The sequence below is a fragment of the Pelecanus crispus genome, chromosome 2 (assembly GCF_030463565.1).
Source record: "Pelecanus crispus isolate bPelCri1 chromosome 2, bPelCri1.pri, whole genome shotgun sequence".
NCBI lineage: Eukaryota > Metazoa > Chordata > Aves > Pelecaniformes > Pelecanidae > Pelecanus > Pelecanus crispus.
Genome location: NC_134644.1, coordinates 51,452,440 through 51,473,354, shown reverse-complemented (window position 1 = coordinate 51,473,354; position 20,915 = coordinate 51,452,440). Strand labels below are relative to the sequence as shown.

Sequence of the window (20,915 nt, the reverse complement as noted above, 5' to 3'; positions counted from 1 at the left end):
GGGGCTGCCCATCAATTCAATTCGTTTATCTGTAATGCCAGTTGATAACCTGGGAGACTGAAAATTAGGCAGTGTCAATACCCCTTCTCCCCCCAGAAAGAAAGTAATAGTAAAGTAGTAATAAAACTAAGTATGAATTACTTTCTGAACTGCTCATTCAAACCCCTGTCAGAAGTGTTGTTCTCCTGGGCATTTTAGTGGAAGGCCTATTTTCAGTAAAGTAGTTAATTGGGTGCTTAAATTTAAGAACCCACTTCAATCCTATTGAATTCAGCTGTTCAGCAATTTAGTACTTAACAATTGCTTAACCATAGCAGAATGACAAATTGACCCAGTTTCCTTTCAGGTGCTCTACTCAGAGGATTTTTTTTCTGCTTCTTTCATCTAAGAACCACATTTGTGATGAAATTGTGGTGCCTATTGAGCTTATAGTAAATACCTGATTGTGCTAATTTGTGTAAATATGATCTCACCTATACAGTAGTAAGCAGCTCTGTGTTACGATACAGAAAACAAAAGAAATCTCAACCAAGAGTTTGGAGTGGTAAAATCAGTGGGCTTTTTAGTCATGTAGCCAGAAAGCAGTTCACAATTTATTTTGATTACAGTTTGCACTGGTTTAAATGATGACTCGAGAGCCAAATCATGAATTAGTGCTTTTTTCCCCTTTACCAATAGTTTCACAATGAGACTTCTTAAATCTATTTTCATTTTCACATGGATAAATTATAGTGTATACCCAAAGAATTGTGTGCAACATCCATTCTTTCAAGTAAGTGACCTTGTTTTGGAAAATCGGGAAGGGAGCATTTGATATTACTTGAAGCTGGGATAGAACTGAATTCAGCTTTCTGAATATAAGTGGCTTTCCTTTCCACTCTGCTTACCCTCTAAGATGTAATCAACTACTATCCTGCCCTTTACTTCAGTTAACTGAGGATGTTTGGCAGATTCTTATGTGTTGTTGCTAAACAAAACAAGGTATGCTAAACGAAACCATATGGTTTGGGAGAGAAAAAAGTATATAGTGGCATTCCACTGCATTATGTTTGTGTAATGTGGTGCAGCTGAATTCAATTCCTGTTGGAGATTTATATCTTGCAGAGCTGTTTGCTTTGTTTGAAGGAACAGTGTTTTTAAGGAAATGTCCTCTTTCTCTCAAGAGAACCCTATACTTAGATTAGTGAGCATAGTTGGAAAAAGTGAACAAAGTTCCTTATGGTTGGTAGCTTGTATTCTTTTTTTTCTCCAAAATCAGCTGTTACAATAGTTTTTAGTTCTCCCTATAAACCTGACTTCAGTTATATCCTCGGCTGGTCACTGCTACAAGAAAACTATTACTATTTTGATTTCTTTTTAAGCAGGACTAAGAATTACTTCAATGATGTATTTTCTAAAGTACTCTGAATTGGCATGAGATTTAGGAAGTAAAAACAAGCCAAAAGGACTCAAATGAGTAACAAACACAAAAACTGTTCTAAATCTTGCATAGCTCCTAAGTTTAATTACCATTTAATTGTTGTTTCTTTTTTGTAGGGGTGTTTTGTTGGTGGTAGTGTACCACAGACTTTTTTTTTCAAAACTGAGCACACCTTCTTACTGCATACTTATGTTCTTTATGAATAATTCCAGGGAAAAAGTCATCTTCTTGAGCTCTAAGTGTTTGTAATCATGTAATGCAAGATGCTGGAGTATCATCTACAACACTATCCAGACTGTACTACTTTCATTTTTAAATAGTGATGTTCTGTTTACAGTTTTAGAAAACTAATAGTTTATAATAAGTATTTCTACAGTTTTCTGGAAATGGCAAATTTGAACCCACAGAAGGAATCTGTAAGGCTGAAAAGTTCATTCAGTAAGCTGAGATTACTGTGTAAATCCATGACATTATATATTTATTCAGCTGCTGTGAGAGGTAGAGTAATCACACATTCACATTTCCTATGAAGGGACTTTTCAGGTTTGATTGGAAATGGAATCTAAATTTAGAAGAAATGCAATTCTGTGAGTTATACAGCACTTTTTGACCATATTTGTGGCTTTTTTTTTTTTCTGTCAGAGTTGTAAAACATACTCTGAAAAAGTGTAAGAATACAAGAGCAGCAGTGCTTGGGTCAGACAAAAAAGCTCATTCAGTCTAAGATACAACAACAGCAGCAACCATAACCATAAACAAGAGCCTAGGAAAGATTAGGAGAAAGCAAGTATTTTTCATGCTGCCTCTGAGTAGGCTCTGAACCTCCAGAACTTTCAGCTTAATGACTACCTCAGCTAGAAATGTTTTTCTGTGTTTAGTAAACCTCAGTGGATTTCTCTTCCCTGTCCATAGCTGTCTCTGGTTTATCCCAGATTAATTTCTAGCATCCATAACACCCTTAGGCAAGAAGCTCCACAGGTCTGGTACCCATTGCATCCCACTTCTTTCTTTTGTTTGTTTTGAACCTTGATTTCACTAGTTTCACTTGATGCCCTCTAGTAGGTAGGTTGGAAGAGATTCCCCCATCTCTTTTAGCATGTATCCTCTCAGTGTTCTCTCCTCCAGATGGCAGAGCTGTGGCTTACTTAATCATTCCTTGAATGGAAGCTGTTTCAGAGCCTTGTGCAACCTTTGTTGCTCTTCTCTGATCCTTTTTCAATCTTTACTTCTCAAGATGGGGGACCAGAACTGCACACAGAATCAAAGACATTTACAAAACACAGGATTCATACATGTCTGTGTACTGATGTTCTCTCAGCCCTTCCTAATAATTCTTTTAGAAAAAGGCCTTGGTCTGAGTACTCTCACATTTTAAATAGTCATCACCGTGACTTTAAGTGGTGGCTTCTGATTAGAAGTACAGCAGCATGGCTCACAACATGAGAGAATGTAGCATCAACACTTGCATTTGTTCATTAGTTTTGTTGAACCCTCCAATTTGTGGCCTGTTGATCACACACTGGGCAAGTAAAATGAGCCTTTCACACTGTGATCACGTAGCGATAATTGTTTTGTTTTCACAGATCCACCTTCTGTTTTTCAAAGCACTGATGGAAACTGGGTAGCTTTGCAGAATGTCACTTTGCCTCGTCCTCGAATGCTTGCCAAACCAAAGAGTCAAGTATTCGAAGCTTTGGAGAACGAATCCAGCGTTGTGTCTGCCTATGATGAGATGGGCTCAGACAGCGAGGATGACTACGACTGGAATGTGGCCTTGAACAAGCTGCGTCGGAGACCTCGGCAATTACCAGACGATTTCTATTATACCAATTCCCAATATGGTACTGAATGGGTTTATGGCAATGATCAGTATCAGGCAGTGACCTCCCCTTCCTCTGGGTTATACACCAATACTGAGACACTGCTCTCCGATTCTGAAACATCTTCAGTAAACTCTTCCCAGGAAGCTAAAGGACCTAGCAAACTTCTCTGGTTACAAAGCAGAACTCAAAGTGATATGCCCAGAATGGAAAAAAAACATTTCCACGGAGAGCTGGATGTAAATTTCAATCCACAGGCAACCAGCTTGGCGTATTCAGACAGCAGTGAGACTGAAGAAGTCCATTATGATTTAGAAAAGAGATCAAGAAGATGGAGGAAGAGCAAAGCAATTTCTGAAGAATTATGTGAAGGAAAAAATCGCACAAAAACCAACCAGATGAATTTAAGTCAGGTAATTGTGTTTGAGCTTACTGAGTGCAATCTCAAAAAGATGTGGGCAAAGCTAATTAAGCTATACTGGCAATAACATGTGAATTGTGAGTGGGAGGTGGAACGTTCTTGCAAGATTTATCCTCCTCATGCCTCATAACTGAGAAGAAGCAAAGGTAAAGTGTTACATACACCATGAAGAGGCTTTGCCTCTTTCTCAAATATGCCACTTCCATCTGACCAGTGACATTGTTAAGGCTGTAAAATACAGTGCTCTTTAAAAAAAAAAAAAAAAGTCAGGATTTGCCAACAGCTAACAAGTATTGAGTAATCACCTGTTCTGTTGTGTTGTGGTTTTTTTTTTTTTAACTCCTTTGTTCTTGGAATAAGAAATTACTCGTATGCCTGGGAATCTTCTGTGTGCTGTTTGCAAATGTCCTGATAAGGGATAAAGCTAATGAGCAGCAGAAATTCAGAAAGGGCTGGTTTTGAAATATGGTCCAAGTGATGTCTGCTTTTAATTAGTCGCTTGATTATGAGTTCTGGTGTGTTAGGGTAAATGTTTACAAACTACTTCCATTTAAATAATTTGTCATTGGATTAAAAAAAAGAAAACCAAACCAAACAGAACTTAACAGCTCAAACTTGGAAAACTGATCATACAACTTGAAGACAGCAAAGCACAAACATTTCTTTTAAACAACCAGTGTGGGGTAGCCAGAAAGCAAAGAAGTCTGTTTGGAGTTTGTCCAGGCCTGGGACTGATATTATGTAAGAAATCCATTTGTCCCCCAAAACTTTTTTAGCAATACAAGCACACTTCTAACTGATGACTCAGCTGGATGAGGAGAATACTGACCCCTTACCCTGTTCCATTTCCCATGTCCTACCCCTCTCAAATCCTGTAGCTGCATCATTGCTGCAGTAATGGTAAGCTTGAAGCAAGGAGCTAAGTGCTGTCTTCTCCCTATGCCTCTGACTGCAAGCAACCTGATCCAGTCTTTAAAGCCATCTGAGAAATTTTAGGATGCTTGGAATTGTTTTTCTTTGCTTATGCTACTAGCCTTTACTTCCCATAGAAAGACATCAGTACAGCTGATCATAAATCAAGATTAGGATGCTAGGATTTGAGCAGGTTTTTAATGCTGGGTAAACTATTGTTAACTCTGTATCTATTCCATATGCTTTTAGGAGACAGGTGTGGGTGTTTTGTACCGATTCATTTGTACTCATGTCCTCATACATTTATATCTACAGTTGTTAAAGGGGATTTATGTATGATAATGTGCTCTAACAACACATCAGTGGCCATTAATGACTTCTAAGAACATCAGGCAGAATTACAGGACTTTCCAGGGACTGCACAAAGACCATATTTTGTACACAGATTTCTCTGTTTCCCTTTCTGGCTTTGTGTATTTGTGCACGTTCTATGTGTGTCCGTATTCATATTGTGGCTTTCTAGTTACGACTGCTCCATGGAGTATAGAGAATCAGAGCTCACAGGGAAGATCCTGGAGATGTTATAGAATCATAGAATCATTTAGGTTGGAAAAGACCTTTTAAGATCATTGAGTCCAACCATAAACCTAATACTGCCAAGTCCACCACTAAAGCATGTCCCCAAGCACCACATCTACAGGTCTTTTAAATACCTCCAGAGATGGTGACTCAACCACTTCCCTGGGCAACCTGTTCCAAAGCTTGAAAACCCTTTCAGTGAAGACATTTTACCTAAGATCTGATATAAACCTCCCCCACATGCATCCAGTGGAGGTCAGAAAGGCAGGGTGCTTCCAGACATAATGTGATGGCATCCTTCAGCAGCTTAGTGCATGCTTCAAAGTGCAAGCTGGTGCAGAAAGTGATAGTTCTTGCCAACTCTCTTGTGAGTTGCTTTGTCTCTTAAGTGCTGCTTCTACCTCTCCGTTGCGCTCAAATGCAAGGTTTGGGATTCTGACCCGTTCTCCCTTTTGTGTTTCCCCTTTAGGCTAAAAGACACTGTTCCTGCTCTCTTGCTCCCTCAGCCACAGTGGGGCAGGCAGAGGCACACTGCCTCCAGATCACGCTACTGTTTTCAAAGCAATGAAATTCTCACTAGGAGGTTTATGTATGGGTGGGTTTGCATACATTTAGTTTGTGTTTGGACACACACACACTGGTGGCTGATTTGACAGCTGGTGCCCACATTTGGAGAACTGTTACTGCAGCCTCTGGTACACAAGCACTGCTGGGAGCACGAATGGATTGGCTACTATAATTTATAGCAAGGATGTTGCACCGCTAAACAATTCTAGGAAGCAATTACAATGGTCATGAGCATAAGGAATATGATTTGAGGTATGAAAATAAATTAGCCAGACATAATTTATATTGCTTAGAAAAATGAGATTAAAGGGATGTCAGGGTTTCATGTAATCCCCAAAGTAATGTATTGATCTTGGTAAAATGGTTGAGGCTGCAGCAGAGTGCACCCTACATGTAAACAGTTTGTACAAAATGATAGTGTAGGTGCATGGAGAACTGCAGACAGTGTAAACTTAAGGAAGCTTCATTGTGGGGTCTTAAATCAGTCAGATTTTCACATGCTGAGGTTATACAGAATTTACAGAAACCATACAAAATGCCTTTCTAAACCATGTTGCATCTAGACATTAGACACTGAACAACTGACCATATGTAAATGGCAGTGAAGAAACGTACTTTTTCCTGATTTTATTGCATTGTAATAATAACCTTATTTCACTGCATTGTAATAATAACATGATAATTTGTTAACCATTATGTTAAGTTGGGTTTTCTTTTTTAGTTTTCGAATAGTACAGGTCATTTTCTGGTTTGCTGCTCTGAGACTCACAGTGAAATGGAAGCAGGCCCTTTCCTCTCTCCCTGCTCCAAGTCTAGAGAATTGTAAGCAGTAACATTCTGGAACAATTGCAGTCATTTCATAACTCACAACTGCATTTCTATTAAAAATTAGGTATTTTTTTAATCAAGATCCAGTACCTAGATTAGGATAATGCTGTGGCATTCAAAAGTCAGTCAAAACTGACTTTAGACTCAACACTGGAACACTGACTTTGTGACTGAGAGAGAATTCATTGTATGAAGTCTGGAGTGACTTAAAAAGGGAAACCTGAAAACAGGTATCAAGATATACTGTATTTGGGGAGAATTTTTGTCACTTTATGACAGGTAAAAGAACAACCTGCTTCACTGGGTTGCCTGTAGAAGTGCTGTAAACACGGTCATTAAGCAAGTACAGAGGGACATAAAAACTGTCCTGATAAAACTGATGTTCTACTGTAATAAATTTCTGATAACCCAATTGCTTATGTAGTACAGAAGAGTTATATTCCTGAGGAAACCTGAATTGGGAAGTGCAACCTTGCTTTTAAGGATAATTATTTTTCAAATTGTAACTTTTTCCAAGAAATTGCCACTCAAACCACCAATTTCTGTCTGCTTTCATTATTATTAATAATATTATTAATAATTTCTGTTGTTATTATTAATAATATGGATACATTGGCTTTCATTATCATTTTGAGAGGAGGAGATGTTGCTTAGTGTAGCTGCAATTCTTATATTTCTGATGGGAAGTGGAGTTGCTTACTTGCTTCAAGTGAAGAAAGTGTCCTCATTTGCTTCTTTGATCAGGAGACCTCACCTGTGCCCTCCTGCCCTGCAGCCAGGTATGGGGTGAGTGCTGTCAGAGTGCCAGTCCCCACAGCATGGCACTTGGGATGTATTTATTGAAAATAGCTGCCCTGAAATTACATGGGCTCTCGCTGAGAAACTGTCTGCAAACCTCACCATTTGTGTCTTCTCCTAAAAACTGTGGTTTCTGATTTTTTATTTCCTATATGAATGGAGCTTTCTTTCAAGAGTTTATACCCTAACATGGATTTGGTTCTGGAGCCTCCAAGCCTGTACTTTGCTTGCTTGCTTTATTTTGGGGCTTTTTGTTGTTCGCTAGGATTACATTGAATTATAAGCCATTTGCACGCAAAGATTTGGACAGTGTGTATGAGGAAGGGTGTATTTCCTAGTTCATTGTCTGCTGAAGGACTTAACGCTTGCATTAGAAACGCTTGATTTTCTTTTAGTGAGACTGGGTTTGTGGCTGTGTTAGTCTGCCAGCCCCTCACTGAAGCTGTTTTCAGGTAAAGCGGTGGCCCTTCAATTCTTGTTTGCAGATGTTAGTATTATATGCTGCTGAAAGATGCAAATGGGAATTTACACAATGATTTATATGAACACAAATATGTCATTAAGCTTACCAGATAGAGCCAAAGTGTGAACAGTAAAGAATAATGAAGTTTAAGATAGCATCTATTAAATAAATAACAATAATAGTACCTTTCAATCTATTTATTATTTTTTATTGTTGTCATGGCTTCTAATGCATTTTTTTAATCTGTTAATCCATGAAAGAGATATTATCTCCTCGCAAATAGTTCACTGCCACCATCTGAAAAGCTCAACACACAAGCCAAGCAGCCTACCAGTAACAAACACCACAAAGTGTAGCGTTATAGGATATCATTATCTCTGCGTGTAAAAAGGAACTAAGAGCTCTTGCAAATGTAAATACTCCACCTGCTCATTGTAAGCAGGTTGGAAAGCAAAAAGGAGGATAATAGACATACCTGAATGCAGCTGTAATAATATCAGTACCCTCAAGGCGAGTCCTCCCCCAAGAAGGGATGTGTATTTGTAACACAAATTTAGCTAACGTGGAATATAACCCTAGGGATGCCAAGGCAGCTCCTGGATTTCACCTGTGCTGGCAAATGTAGCAAAAAGCTCTTTACATTTCCCAGCTAATGAGTTAGGAAAATTCTTTTATATGTGTTAAAGCATAAGCTAGAATTGGGAACATTTCAGTAATGTGTGGCTAAGGGAACATAGCAGCTTGCTGCTGCCAAAACAGGAATGCCTCCTTCCTGTCTGCCTTCCTGCCTTCCCTCCACCTTCCTCCAGCATGGTCCAATATCTCTCCCGTGTCATCTCTGGCACACATTTGGACCTCTTTGCCGAGCCTACACAACTCATTACAACTGAGTAAAGGACAGGAAGGTGCAGGATGACTCTTTTTCAGTGGCACTAGGGTTTTATGTTAGCTCACCTTGCTTCATAAAACTACATCCTCAATTTTTTCTCCTGCTGAAGCTGGGCAACTTAGCAACATTGTCCTGCCAGGCCTTCCTCTGAAATACATGGGAAGTCAGCTGGAGGGCTCTATGGGATTTCGCTGAGCTTTGGATAGAGGCAGTAGAGATCAACCTAAAAGGTGCTGCCTTGTGTGATCCTAGGAAGACTGGTATTTTTTCAGGATCAAGAGGAGTTGTGATTCTGCTGTTGTCACCATGGATTCTTTAAGTTAACTGGTGCTGCTTTCCACAAGGGTGTGTGTATTGCTACTCCAATATAGCTGCTAAGCAGTTAGAGCTAAGCAGTTCTATGTAAGAAGCCCCCAGAGGGTTCACGCATGTCTTGCTGCACAATGAAGACTGTCAGTACTTCATGGTACAGCAATGAGGTGGAAACATGGGAACACTTGCCCGTCTGGACTGCCAGCCTCCCTCACTGCTCCACTAGATTTTACACACATATTTGTCAGCTTATTTAAACAAGAATAGCAAGCTTTTGTCTCTACAGGCTTGATCTGCTCAAATGTCTGCATAGAATAGGATTTTCTTCTCTTCCTTGCAGGCTCGACCCCAGGGTAAACTGTACTCTTCCTGCCTAGACACTGCTAGAGGAAGCCCACACCCCTGGTGCAGAGCTGGCAGAGCTCACTAGCAAGCCTTGTAATCCTAAACCACATGTTTTTGTAGACGAGAATAGGTTTTTGGAGGGTTCTATTAAATAAATGGAGGTAACTCAAGTAAAGAGGGATTCTAGTAATTAGCTTCGATACCTAACTGTAAATAGCTCAAGGTTAATGAGATGTATCTCCACTAAACTGTATTCTCCTAAAATATGAGTGCGCAGCTTAGCCATGCTTTCTATCCTGTAAATCCCATAAACTATGATTGTTTCTCTCCTGGGTACAAATTGATGAACTGATTGACTCAGCAACAACTTTCAGATTTTTTTATAGTAGTTTAGCGATATGTGAGTATTTTTCATTAGCATATTGTTGGGCAAGGGTAGTAATGAGTTGTTGAATGGCATGCAGGATATGTCTGAAAAAAAATCTCTGGTTACAGTTTGAGGAAGCACCATTATGATAAATACAGATTTTTAATTAAAAAGGTGAAATGACACCAGTCTTCTAAATGTATATGAAAGCATATCATAACATATTATAAAACTAAAGTGGAAACACACTGATTTGATATCTTGTTCTCAGTCTTATTCAGAACAGCTTGGAAATTCATTTGGCAGAAAAGGCTTTTGATTCTGCAAAAGCTGATTGTTTGGGAAAAGAACAAATTTCAGCATAAGCCCGTGGTTCCCCTTCTATTGTAGCTAGTCATGTATTTTCAAATCCTGATTTTCTAAAAGGACCTTCTGCATCCTGAAGATGAGCTAGAAAGCAATAATTTAGTTGTGTAATTGACTCACAGGTAACTGCAAACAAAAATTGTCCAGAAAGCTGTAAAAGTGCTAGATGCTACAGTACAGTTTACGGTATGAGAGATGAGGAATGACATTATAAACATGATGTGTCAATCCATTAAGAGGAGTTTGGCAGGTAGGGTTTGTGAAAGAGTTGTCAGAGTTAACGTTTCCCGTGAGAACTGGAGGTAATTGATCTATCCATAAATACTGCTTCTGCGGCTCCAGAGAGAGTAGCTGTGCAAAGCAAATTTCCTGTTTATGTATTTCCAAATGAATGGTGGAGAGAACACAGCTTTTAGTCTCTGCAGCAGTGTCTGGTAGGAGAAAGTAAGGCAAATAGCAATGATTTCCCATCTAAGAATTGCTCCAGATCATCCTCTTAGACCCCGCTGCAATGTGCCTACTGCTTCTGGGTCCCAGGCTGCATTCTTTATAGCTTCCTTCCAGGTGATTTTGTCACGATTATGCTCCATTTCAAAGACTTCATCGCTTTTAAAACCACCTAATTCCACCTTACTTTATGCACTTGACTGAAGCACTAAACAAAGTGTCTAATTATTCCAAGCTCTCTCTTAGCAGTCAGCAGGGAGAGAAGAGCATTTCTAGAAGGACATTAACACTATAGGTGGAGTGAGTTGCTCTGAGAGATGGACTGTAGTGGAAATCAGGGGAAATTGGGTCTTTATCAGACAGCACAGATCCAGAAAATAAGTTGGTATGTATCTGGACATTAGTTTTTGGCATAACCATCAGATGTTTTCAGGAAATCTCCTGCAAGGGCTGACAAAAAAAAAAAGCCCCCTTTCCACATTATTAAATTTGTGCAGGCACCCAGCTAAACAGACCTGCAAAAGGATTTTGCTTTTCTTCTGTTCAGCCTCCAAAGTAAGGCACTTGTCACAGTTGAGTCTGTAACACCCACCGTACTTAACTGAGCCTCTGAGTACTTCCCACCTTTAAGGATCCAAGAGTAAGAAAAGAACGTTTTCCTAAAGATTGAACTTGTTCCATGGAGGTTGGTGCTTGGAAAATAATTGTCACTGTAGAGGACTCACCTATGTAAATAGTCACTAGGAAAGCTGAAAATCTTAAGCACCATCTTGTAATAAAAGAGAGATTTTTCAAAACTCGTTTCCAGTAGTCTTTAAAAAAAACACAGATAATGCTCAAGACCAGCAGTCAGGGAACTCAAGCGCAGCTTTCAACCGAAACCTGGACACAACTGCCAGGTCACAAGTTATTTCATTCCCACACTTCACTTTCTTTACCTGCATCATGCCCGAGAGTGATGGCAGTGCAGTGCTGGGAATGGGAAATGCCATTTAGGCTTTTATTTCATTAGGTGCGCACAGATACATAATGATTTTGATAGTTTCTTTTTACATAATATAAAAGTAAGCAGGAATGATAACTATAATCCAACAGGTGTGGGTTTACTGGCGTCCCTCTGTAAAGACATGGTATTTTTTTTATCAGCCCACTTATTGTGCTTTCTTTCTAGCTTCCCTGCAGAGTGATCATACCTATACTTTTCTAGGAAGCTATTTGTTTTCCTTTCTGTACCTATACAGTAATTATACTGTTCTTCTAATTTCTTTGTAGGATTTTGATGATTTGTCAGAAACAGATATAAGCAGTGAGGATCATAACATCAAGCCTGACCTTATGGAAGAGGAGCTTAAATCCAGGTTATTTCAGCTCGCTGCTAAAATGAGTGACAAGGAAACATCTTCTGGTGAAGAACAAGAGTCAGAACCTAGAACAGACCCTGAAAACCAAAAGGAGAGTTTGTCCTCAGAGGAAAATGGCAGAACTATTCAGGAAGAGTTAAAGAAGGTAAGTGGTCATTGTAAAGCAGAAAGAGAAACTTTTGGTTAGAAAATTAAACATAGTTGCTTAAAAAAATCTGAGGTCGTTTCTTGGTAGTGTTAGGTTAATGGTTGGACTGGATGATCTTAAAGGTCTTTTCCAACCTAAACGATTTATGATTCTTTACACTGGGTCTGAGCCTGCAACCCTTGCGCAAGTAAAACTTCAATTAAGGTGTGTGTTCCTTCCTGTGAGCCTACAGCATCAATTCAAAGCAGTGAACTTAGCTTGTGTAATAAACCTGTGACTGATATTAATGGAATTATGTCAGTTTATGCTGACTGAGAATCAGCTTTTATGTTTTTTATTTAAAAACATAGCTTTTTCTCCTTTTTTCCCCCTTGCTAACCAGTTGGTTTAAATGTTTTTTTCAGTCCCTGCTCCCCTGTTTTTAGTATCATGCAGTTCATTCTGATGTCATAGGCTTTTCTTTTGCCTCTCTATTGGAACATTTTGTGCTGCTTTAAAGCTTTCCAACACTGTTCCTCTGTCAGCTAATAGGCCTCTGTGAGTAGTAACACATTGTAGTGAAACTGAAATCCAGTGTCAGTTCTGATAATGTATGAGATCTTCCATTTGTGCCATTTCACCCTTACAATGAGATGTCTGATTTCATTTTCACTCCACAGGACTTACCACCTGCCCTCTTCCCTTTCTACCTCTGAATTTCTCTTCAGATCATGTGGTGTGCTTGAATTTTTGTGCTGTGGAAGCCCAGCACTGCCCCTTGCCAGTCAAGCACTCTTATCCCTTACATCCACTTAGGCTCATTCTTGCTTGCTTTGTGTCTGGACTCACCTCTTGGGGTCTTGTCTGCACAGCAGCTCAGCTTTGACAGGGGGTGTGGACAAGTCTCTAAAGGAAATCTATTCTTCATCATTTGAAAGGTGTTTTGTTCAAATGCTATGAAGAACTAATACACCAGGAAGTGGAAGCAGGATCAAGTGGCCCAGGTGGACAATAGGACACTGTCCAAGTGTGCAGGAATGGTGTCAGGAAAGCCAGTGCCTACCTGGAGTTGAACCTGGTGAGGGACACAAAGGGAAATAAGAAAGGCTTCTACAGATACATCAGCAGCAAAAGACAGATGAGGGAAAGCGGAGCTCACTACAGCAGTAGCCTGGTGATACAGGACATGGAAAAGGCTAAGTTGCACAACATTGTTTTCACCTCAGTTTACGGGTAAGATTTGCCCTCAAGAATCCCAGGCCCCTGAGACCTATGGGAAAGTCTGGAGCAGAGAAGAGACCCTTGGTGGAGGAGGATCAGGTTAGCAAATATTTCAGCAAATGGGACATACACAGGTGCATGGCACCCAATGGGGATGTACTCACAAGAGCTGAGGGAGCTGGCCCATGTCATTGTGAGGCCATTCGTGTTCATCTTTGAAAGATCATGGTAATCTGAGGCATTCAGAGCACTGAATATTGTTTATTTCGATTTTAACAAGGCTTTCAACACTGTCTTACATAACATCCTCACAGACAAATTGAGCAAGTAAGACAGTGAGGTGGACTGAAAATTGCCTGAATTGCTAGGCCAAAAGGGTTGCAATCAGAGGCTCGAAACCTAGCTGTAGGCCAGTCAGTAGTGGTGTACCCCAGCGGTCAATACTGGGACCAGTACTGTTTAACATTTTCACTATTGACAGAGACAATGAGACAGGGTGTACCCTAAATTTGGAGGAGCAGTTGATACATGAGATGGTTCTGTTGTCATTCAGAAGATCTTGACAGGCTGGAAAAATGGGCTGACAGAACCTCATGAAGCTCAACAAAGGGAAATGCAAAGTCCTGCACTTACCCCATGTGCCCATACCAGCTGGAGGCTATCTGGCTGGGAAACAGCTTGGCAGAAAATGACATAGGGGTCCTGGTGGATACCAAGTTGAACATAAGCCAGCAATGTGCACATGCACAAAAGAAAAGGAAAAGAAAAGGAAAAGAAAAGGAAAAGAAAAGGAAAAGAAAAGGAAAAGAAAAGAAAAAGAAAAGAAAAAGAAAAGAAAAAGAAAAGGCGGCCACCAGCATCCAACAGACAAAGGGAGGTGATTATTCACCTCTATTCAATACTGCTGAGGCCACTTCTGGAGTGCTGCGTCCTGTTCTGGGCTCCCCAGTACAAGAGACACATGGACATGCTGAAGTAAGTCTAGTGAGCGGCCACAGAAATGATTAAAAGATTGGGACATCTGTCATATGAGGAGAGGCTGACAGCGCTAGAATTATCTAGCCTACAGAAGAGAAGGCTTGGGGAGGATCTCTTCAATGTGTATAAATACCTCATGGGGATGCTGGGGGGTGTTTGAGGTGGGAAATAAAGAAGTGACAATCAGACTCTTCTCACCCGTGCCCAGTGACAGGACAAGAAGCAGTGGGCACAAACTGAAATACAAGAAATTCCATCTAAACATAAAAGCTTTTTCACTGTGAAGGTGGTCAAATGCTGGATTAGGTTTCCCAGAGAGATACTAGAGTCTACATCCTTGGAGATAATCAAAATTTGACTGGACACACCCCTGGGCAAACCTGATCTAGTTGACCCTGCTTTGAGCAGAAGGGTTTGACCAGGCGATATCCAGAGGTCCTTTCCAAACTGAAGTATTCTGTGAGTCTCTGATTCTGAGTTATTTAGCCATGGACTACACAGCAGTGTAAGTACCTTCATCATCATGTATGCAAATGATGTACACACAGCCTTTCTAAGGAAATCAAATAAAAGCTCTATTGCCAGTGCTTGTTAGCAGCATTCAGTTTAGCTTGTCTTTGGTTTACAAAGACAAATCAGCAATATCAAATCATTCAACAGGGTATATAGGCTGGCTAGGGTATAACATGATGCAATTAAAGTCCAGAATTAAAGGCTGTGAATAAGACTTTCTGAAATGTTCCTATATGGTGAACTGAGCACAGAAAATGGCAGGTGTATGTTTTGTGGTGTTCTTACTCATCTGCATGCTTCTACAAAGTAATATTAGTTGTTTTTTCCTCCTCTGATTTTATTATTTCTTTAACATTTGTATGTCAGTTATTTCAAATAATGCAAAGATTAATTTTTTTTTCCCCTCAGTAAAATTTCCTTAAGTTTAAAAAAATAAAAGACATACCATGTTCAGTAAAATGGGAATGCTTGGAGTTCCTAATTCTTTATTGGTTTTGGATGAAAAAAAAGTCTGTCATTCATGGTTGCAGTATATATTCTTTCTGTCTATAATAAAGAAACCAAAATATCCCAGTACTATTCATGGTCATGACTTCAGCGGAATTGATAGCGAAACTTGCTCCAGCTGTTGAGAAACAAGCAGGCTGCTTTCATTCTTATTCTTGACAGTTGTCCTTAAAGGTGATTTAAAATCTTCTGATGCGTGCTTTCTCTTTGGAAAGGTGGCTAGCCAACATCTTACAATGAAATACTGAAGATGACAGTGTATAATACCAATTGTGGCTATGGTAACCTAAAATACAAAGACCTAGCTAAACTCATAAAACATGCAATAACTTTAAGATTAATAGATGGTGTGTCTCAAACTTTAAGATTAATATATGGTGTGTCTCAATGGAGACAAGCATAGAAAATGTATTTTCAGGAAACCAGTAATTTCTGGTGCCTTAAAAGCCAGATGTCCCAATATGCTGTCTCTAAGAAGCCTGATTTTTGGAGAATGCATATGTAGGGAATTACAGATCTTTCAGACTGGCACTTAACATTCTCGGCCAGAGACCCAGACTTCTGATCTGGGCGTCAAGTTTCAAATTAGGTATACAGAAGCACTAATTCTGGGCAACTGAAATGAGAGCTTAAGTGCCTACAATCTGCTTTGAGCTCCTGAACACAAATTAAATACTGCATTTTAGCCATCTTGCTTATATTTTAGCCATGTTGCTTGTCTGTCTTAGCCTGTAGTCTTCTATTCTCAAGCCTATTCTCGAACACGTTAGCAACCTTAAATCACAGGGAATTTCTAGTTACAGTACACTTGACTGTAGAATAAGATTCAAAAAAACACGTATTGCTTATTGACTCACAGGAAATTAAATACCTGGCATTCATGAAAATCTGACTTCCACATGTCTGCACCTTTCAAAATCTGGACTTCGGTTTTTAATGGAAGCTGGGAATCTCATATAATCACATGTCGAGCTGATGCTTTTAAAAGGGTGTTCAGTATATTCAGATCTGTAGCAATGGCAAGAATTGGCATGTCTTGAGTGGGGAGTTAGCTGACATTGGGCATTTATGTGTTCTCAGTTCTCACCTCAAGCTAAGCTCTTGAGTTGTATGACTGCCTTTAAGATACAAGTTTGAAAATGATGACTTGTGAGTTATTTTAGTTCATGTGGGATACTTGAGGATTTAGGTGGGTATTAATTAACACAAGTTAATTTTATGCCTTAGACTTAAATCCTCTTATACCTTCAGCACAATCATTTTCAACATTTCTGAGTCTGTGATTGCCTAAAATGGGCTTGTGGAGATTCATAGTTCTCTAAAACAAACATAATGCTACAGCAGGCTTGTTTTTATAGACAATATTTTGTGCTTATTAAGCTACAGTAGTAGTTCATGGTTTTTCAGGGATATGCAGACCCCTGAAAAGACTGCTTATCTCAGCAGTGCAATGAAAGGCCATGGAGTCCTCTATGCTCAGGCTAGAGTTAGTCTTCAGCCCCTCTAGACTTCAGGTGTGAACAAACCAAAAATCACGTTGTGCCACTGTTGTGTTAGTGAAGCATCTTGTACTAGCACAGTCATTTGCACAGTTCTTTCTGCCTTGCTCTTTTTTTTTTTTATGCTTCACCCCCACTAAACCCTAATGAAATACTGAAAGAAAAAGCAAAATGTAAATCCCCTTGCAAGTATCTTAATGATACTGATCCTGAGAGTGGCAAGCATGGTAAATGGGTTGTATTTAGCTCTTGCTCTCCTCTATCCTTTCTCCTTCTCTTTTAATGCTTTCATGAAGATGAATAGGCTGGGTCTATATTTCATGGTATAGCCCAGAATTACATTCTAGAAGGCAATTTCAGCAGTGCCTAATGAGACTGCATTTTGAATGCAGTCTATCACTGTGACCACTTTATCAGAAACTATAGAGATACCGTTTAAAAAACAGAATAGCCCCTGCCATTTTTGCAAATTGCCCCACATAGCATAAAAACTGAAATAGCTGTTAAAACCATGCTTGTGTTTCTCTTTTTGTCTCCTACTTTGTATTCCTCCTTGCTTTAGATATGCAAATGAGCAAATGAGTTAAACTTCAGTAGCAACTGAGTTTCTCTCTTCTTTGCGTTAGCTTGATGCAATGTGCTGTGTGCTTCAGGAATTTCTTTCAATCCCTTTATGCATTTACTTCTGCTCAGAGAATCTTACAACTGAGGCTTAGTAGCTTTATTTAAATCCTGCTGTTTTCTGTTGACGTTATTACATGACTAGGCACACAATAACTCTTTTCTGAATGACAACCTGTTAGTAAGTTTGTTAAGTAGCACAGTGGGATCCTGTTCCTTAAGTGAAACCTCCCAAGTTTCTTGACAGTATGAATAACAGCATAAATACTCTTTCCATAAAATATTTATGCCTTCATTCTCTGGAAATATTTTATTCATCTTAGGTATTATAAAGCTTTATTTTGGGGAAAGTATGTGCTAAAAGCATGATCTTCATGTGTATTTGTGCCAGAGGCCTATATTCTTTGTTTCAAGACAGTACATCTTACATTATTCACCAGGTAAATTAGCACTTTTTGACTACTGGTATAATGAGATTGACACTTGTTAGAAAATCTGCCTGGCACCTCTCATTAGCAAAAGGAAGAGCCAGTAGCTGTGGATGTGGGTGCATGTTACTGCAGGAGAAGAGACCGCCAGCTCCCTGGTGTGGTGTATGCTGGTGGTTATGCCTGGGCTGGTCATGGAGAGGGTGGCCAGGGCTCAGTGAGGGAGGTCAGGCAAGGGAAGGCTCATGGGGCTTGGTCGCTGGAGAGAAATATGCTCGCAGCCTTGATGGAGCTGAAGAATGGCATTGGACGTGCACATGGCAGTGAATCCCTCCTGTGTATCACAGACCTGTCAAAGCATGACGGTAGGGATGGCTGCGATGTTGTAACAGTAGTGCTATAATAACGAGAGAGAGCCTGTGTCCTCCTGGTGGCTGGGTTTCTGTAAATCATTTGTGCTGGAGCATGCACCGTCCTCACAGAAGATGATGCAGTAGGTTTTGTGATCGTTATCTTGCAACTTCCTGAACTGACAACATTGCTGAGGAACTCCCGGGTATTTTGGTTGATGTGTTGGTCCAGGTAAGGTTTAATAGGAAACTGCCATCCAGCTTCATATGCCTGAAGACTTTAGAAATGACTGAGTAAAAGTTTCTAAAGGAGCCAGAACCCTATGGCTCACTTAAGCAAGAAAATGTAATAGCATAAGTATAGTAGCTTTACTACATTGCTACTACTATGCTAATAAAACTGAACAGCGTAATACAATAACATCTTCATGGGTTACCAACTCAGAAGATATTTGTGTGTCTGTTGTTTCACATTTTTGTATGCAAGATGCTCAGAATAATTCTTATGGTTTGGTGGATCATGGCTTTTATTATGATGCTAATTATCTGGGCAGTCTTCCAAAGTCCAGGATTGAAAACTGAGTGTGGGCAACATTGCAAAAAGTAATCTTTAAGGTTTATGAACTGCAGACAATCTATGCATAGGATTTTCAGAGAAAAAAAGATTTTGGTTAAGGAAGGTGAAACAGCGGCTTCTTCTAAAAGAGGTATGAGACTTTAATCTTCACATTGGGCTAATGGTTCCAAAGTTTTAAGTGCTCAGTTCAACAAAGCAGTCAAATATATGTTCAGTTTTAAACTGAGGGTTAAGTAGTTTGCTGGAAAAAAATCCCATTCAAGAGATTTCTGCCATGTATTTACTATTATTTATTGGTCTTTAGTATGGAAAATTAAATTGATCCTAAGTTTATTTTGTCAAAATCTGAGTCTTCAGTCTCAAGCAGAATAGTTGCTTTGAGACCATAAACACTTATTTTTAAAAAGTTATCAAAAGTGGGCAGTGATGTTTGTGTTCCTCTACTTCTGGCACTTTCTGGGCTCAATACAGTTACATAAGTATGGATATAGATAGTCCATCTGAGATGCCCTAGCGTACCAGGGCCACAGGGCCTTAACCTGCTAGTCCAGAGGAAACGTGCATCTCCCAGGTCCGTGTGATATCTGACAGCGTTGTTTGAAAATCCTCAGATACTTCAAGCTGTTTCAAACTGCACCTTGTCTGCCTGTGTTAAAGCAACTAAACCAAAGCCCTGTTGAATCTACCTGGAGAAGTGCAGAATAGGTGAGATTTCAGCTGGCTTCACATGGGGAATGCAGCACCTGTGTAAACAAGATTCTCACAGTCTCAGATTTGATCCTTATGTGCATACATGCCCAAGCCAGCTCTGTCCAGCGTGCGTGCAATGTGCATCTCCTTCAGTTGTCTGATCACCAAAGATTTATTTGCTTAGGAAGACAATGTAAAAGCCATTTTACAGATACAGTTATAGAAAATCAGTGAAGATTAATGTAAGCTGCTGGAACAAAATGGGGGGAAAATAGACTGTAACAAAAGAGTTACTATTTTCTTGTGTTCTTTTGTAAGCAGCCCAGAGACTTGGCAGTGACAGGTGAGCTCTTTCAGATCTAGCTAGAAGAGTTTCGAGCAAATGCTGCTCCTCAGCTGGATGGTACTTCTGTCACAGCACAGCCAACAGGGTAACTGTGGTTGTGTCATTACTTCAAGGCAAAAGCAGTCAGTTTAGTTTAAATAGACCTGAGTAAATTAGGGGGATTAAGGTAAGCCTACTGACTTGACACTGGAGGGTGGCAGTATGAAGGACTTTACATGTTCATTTGGGGACAGTGAAGTCCAGGAGAGGGACAGCAGCAAACAGTAGGAAGCGATTTGGCACAAGATGTCTTAACTCAGCCCAGGTGTTGCTGACATGAGCATCTGACTGTGGCATAAGTGAGGTACAGACCTTTTTGTAACTAGAAACACTCACAGTGTCAAAATTGCAATCATGTAGACCCAAAGACTGAAGATTGCTGGCTTTTCTTTTTCTTAACACTGCTGCAAAATTATTTTTCTATTGCTAGTGCTGCTTTTTTTGTGATGGCGGAAATCAGTATTTCCCATCTGTTTAATTTTATAAAAAATGATGTGTCATTTGCAGTATCTGTCTTAATGAGATCTCTTATTCTAAATCCCACAAAAAAAAAAAGTAGGTATTGCTTTATTTTAAATATTTTAGCAATAAATGTAAAATCTAAATTTTATGGTATTTTATATTTGCTAGTTTCTTTGTCCTTGCTGTTCATCCTAAAGTTCTCTTTAAATCTGAACCTATATAAATGTTAACCTCTGTAGCTGTTAACATAACTTTTCTGACTTTTTATTTAACCCCTTTCCCACTATCTAGGAAAAACAAAAGGCTTTTGATCTTCATGTAAAGTTGCAGTTTTTATCCACTGTATTGCAGCAGGTGAGAATACTTTGTTTTGTCTGTGTCTTCTTACATCTCTTACATAGTAAGAGATGCTATAAAGTGACATTGAGGGTTTCCACATTTCCCAAGCAAAATTCCCAAACTCAAAATGTTTTCCTGGAAATATCAGGCCTGAAAAATCAGACCTTTTGGCCAAAATCAATAATCATTGCAGAAAATTATTTTATAATCACAGCTAGCCCAGTGTTATGATGGGAGTGATGAGCATGAAGTAGACATGGAGCAGACTGACTCTTTTATTTGGCTTTGTGATGAGAATTTGGTTTTATCAAGTAAAGAAGAAC

General features: G+C 39.5%; 1 protein-coding gene across 1 annotated transcript in view; it reads left to right on the top strand.

Moving 5' to 3' along the window:
* MYRIP (myosin VIIA and Rab interacting protein) overlaps positions 1-20,915 on the top strand; it is a 225,131-nt gene that overhangs the window by 190,560 nt on the left and 13,656 nt on the right. Inside the window, 5 exon segments of the mRNA XM_075705727.1 lie at positions 3,004-3,653; positions 11,807-12,040; positions 13,249-13,319; positions 13,321-13,342; positions 20,545-20,607. Coding sequence (XP_075561842.1) covers positions 3,004-3,653; positions 11,807-12,040; positions 13,249-13,319; positions 13,321-13,342; positions 20,545-20,607 — 1,040 coding nt within the window.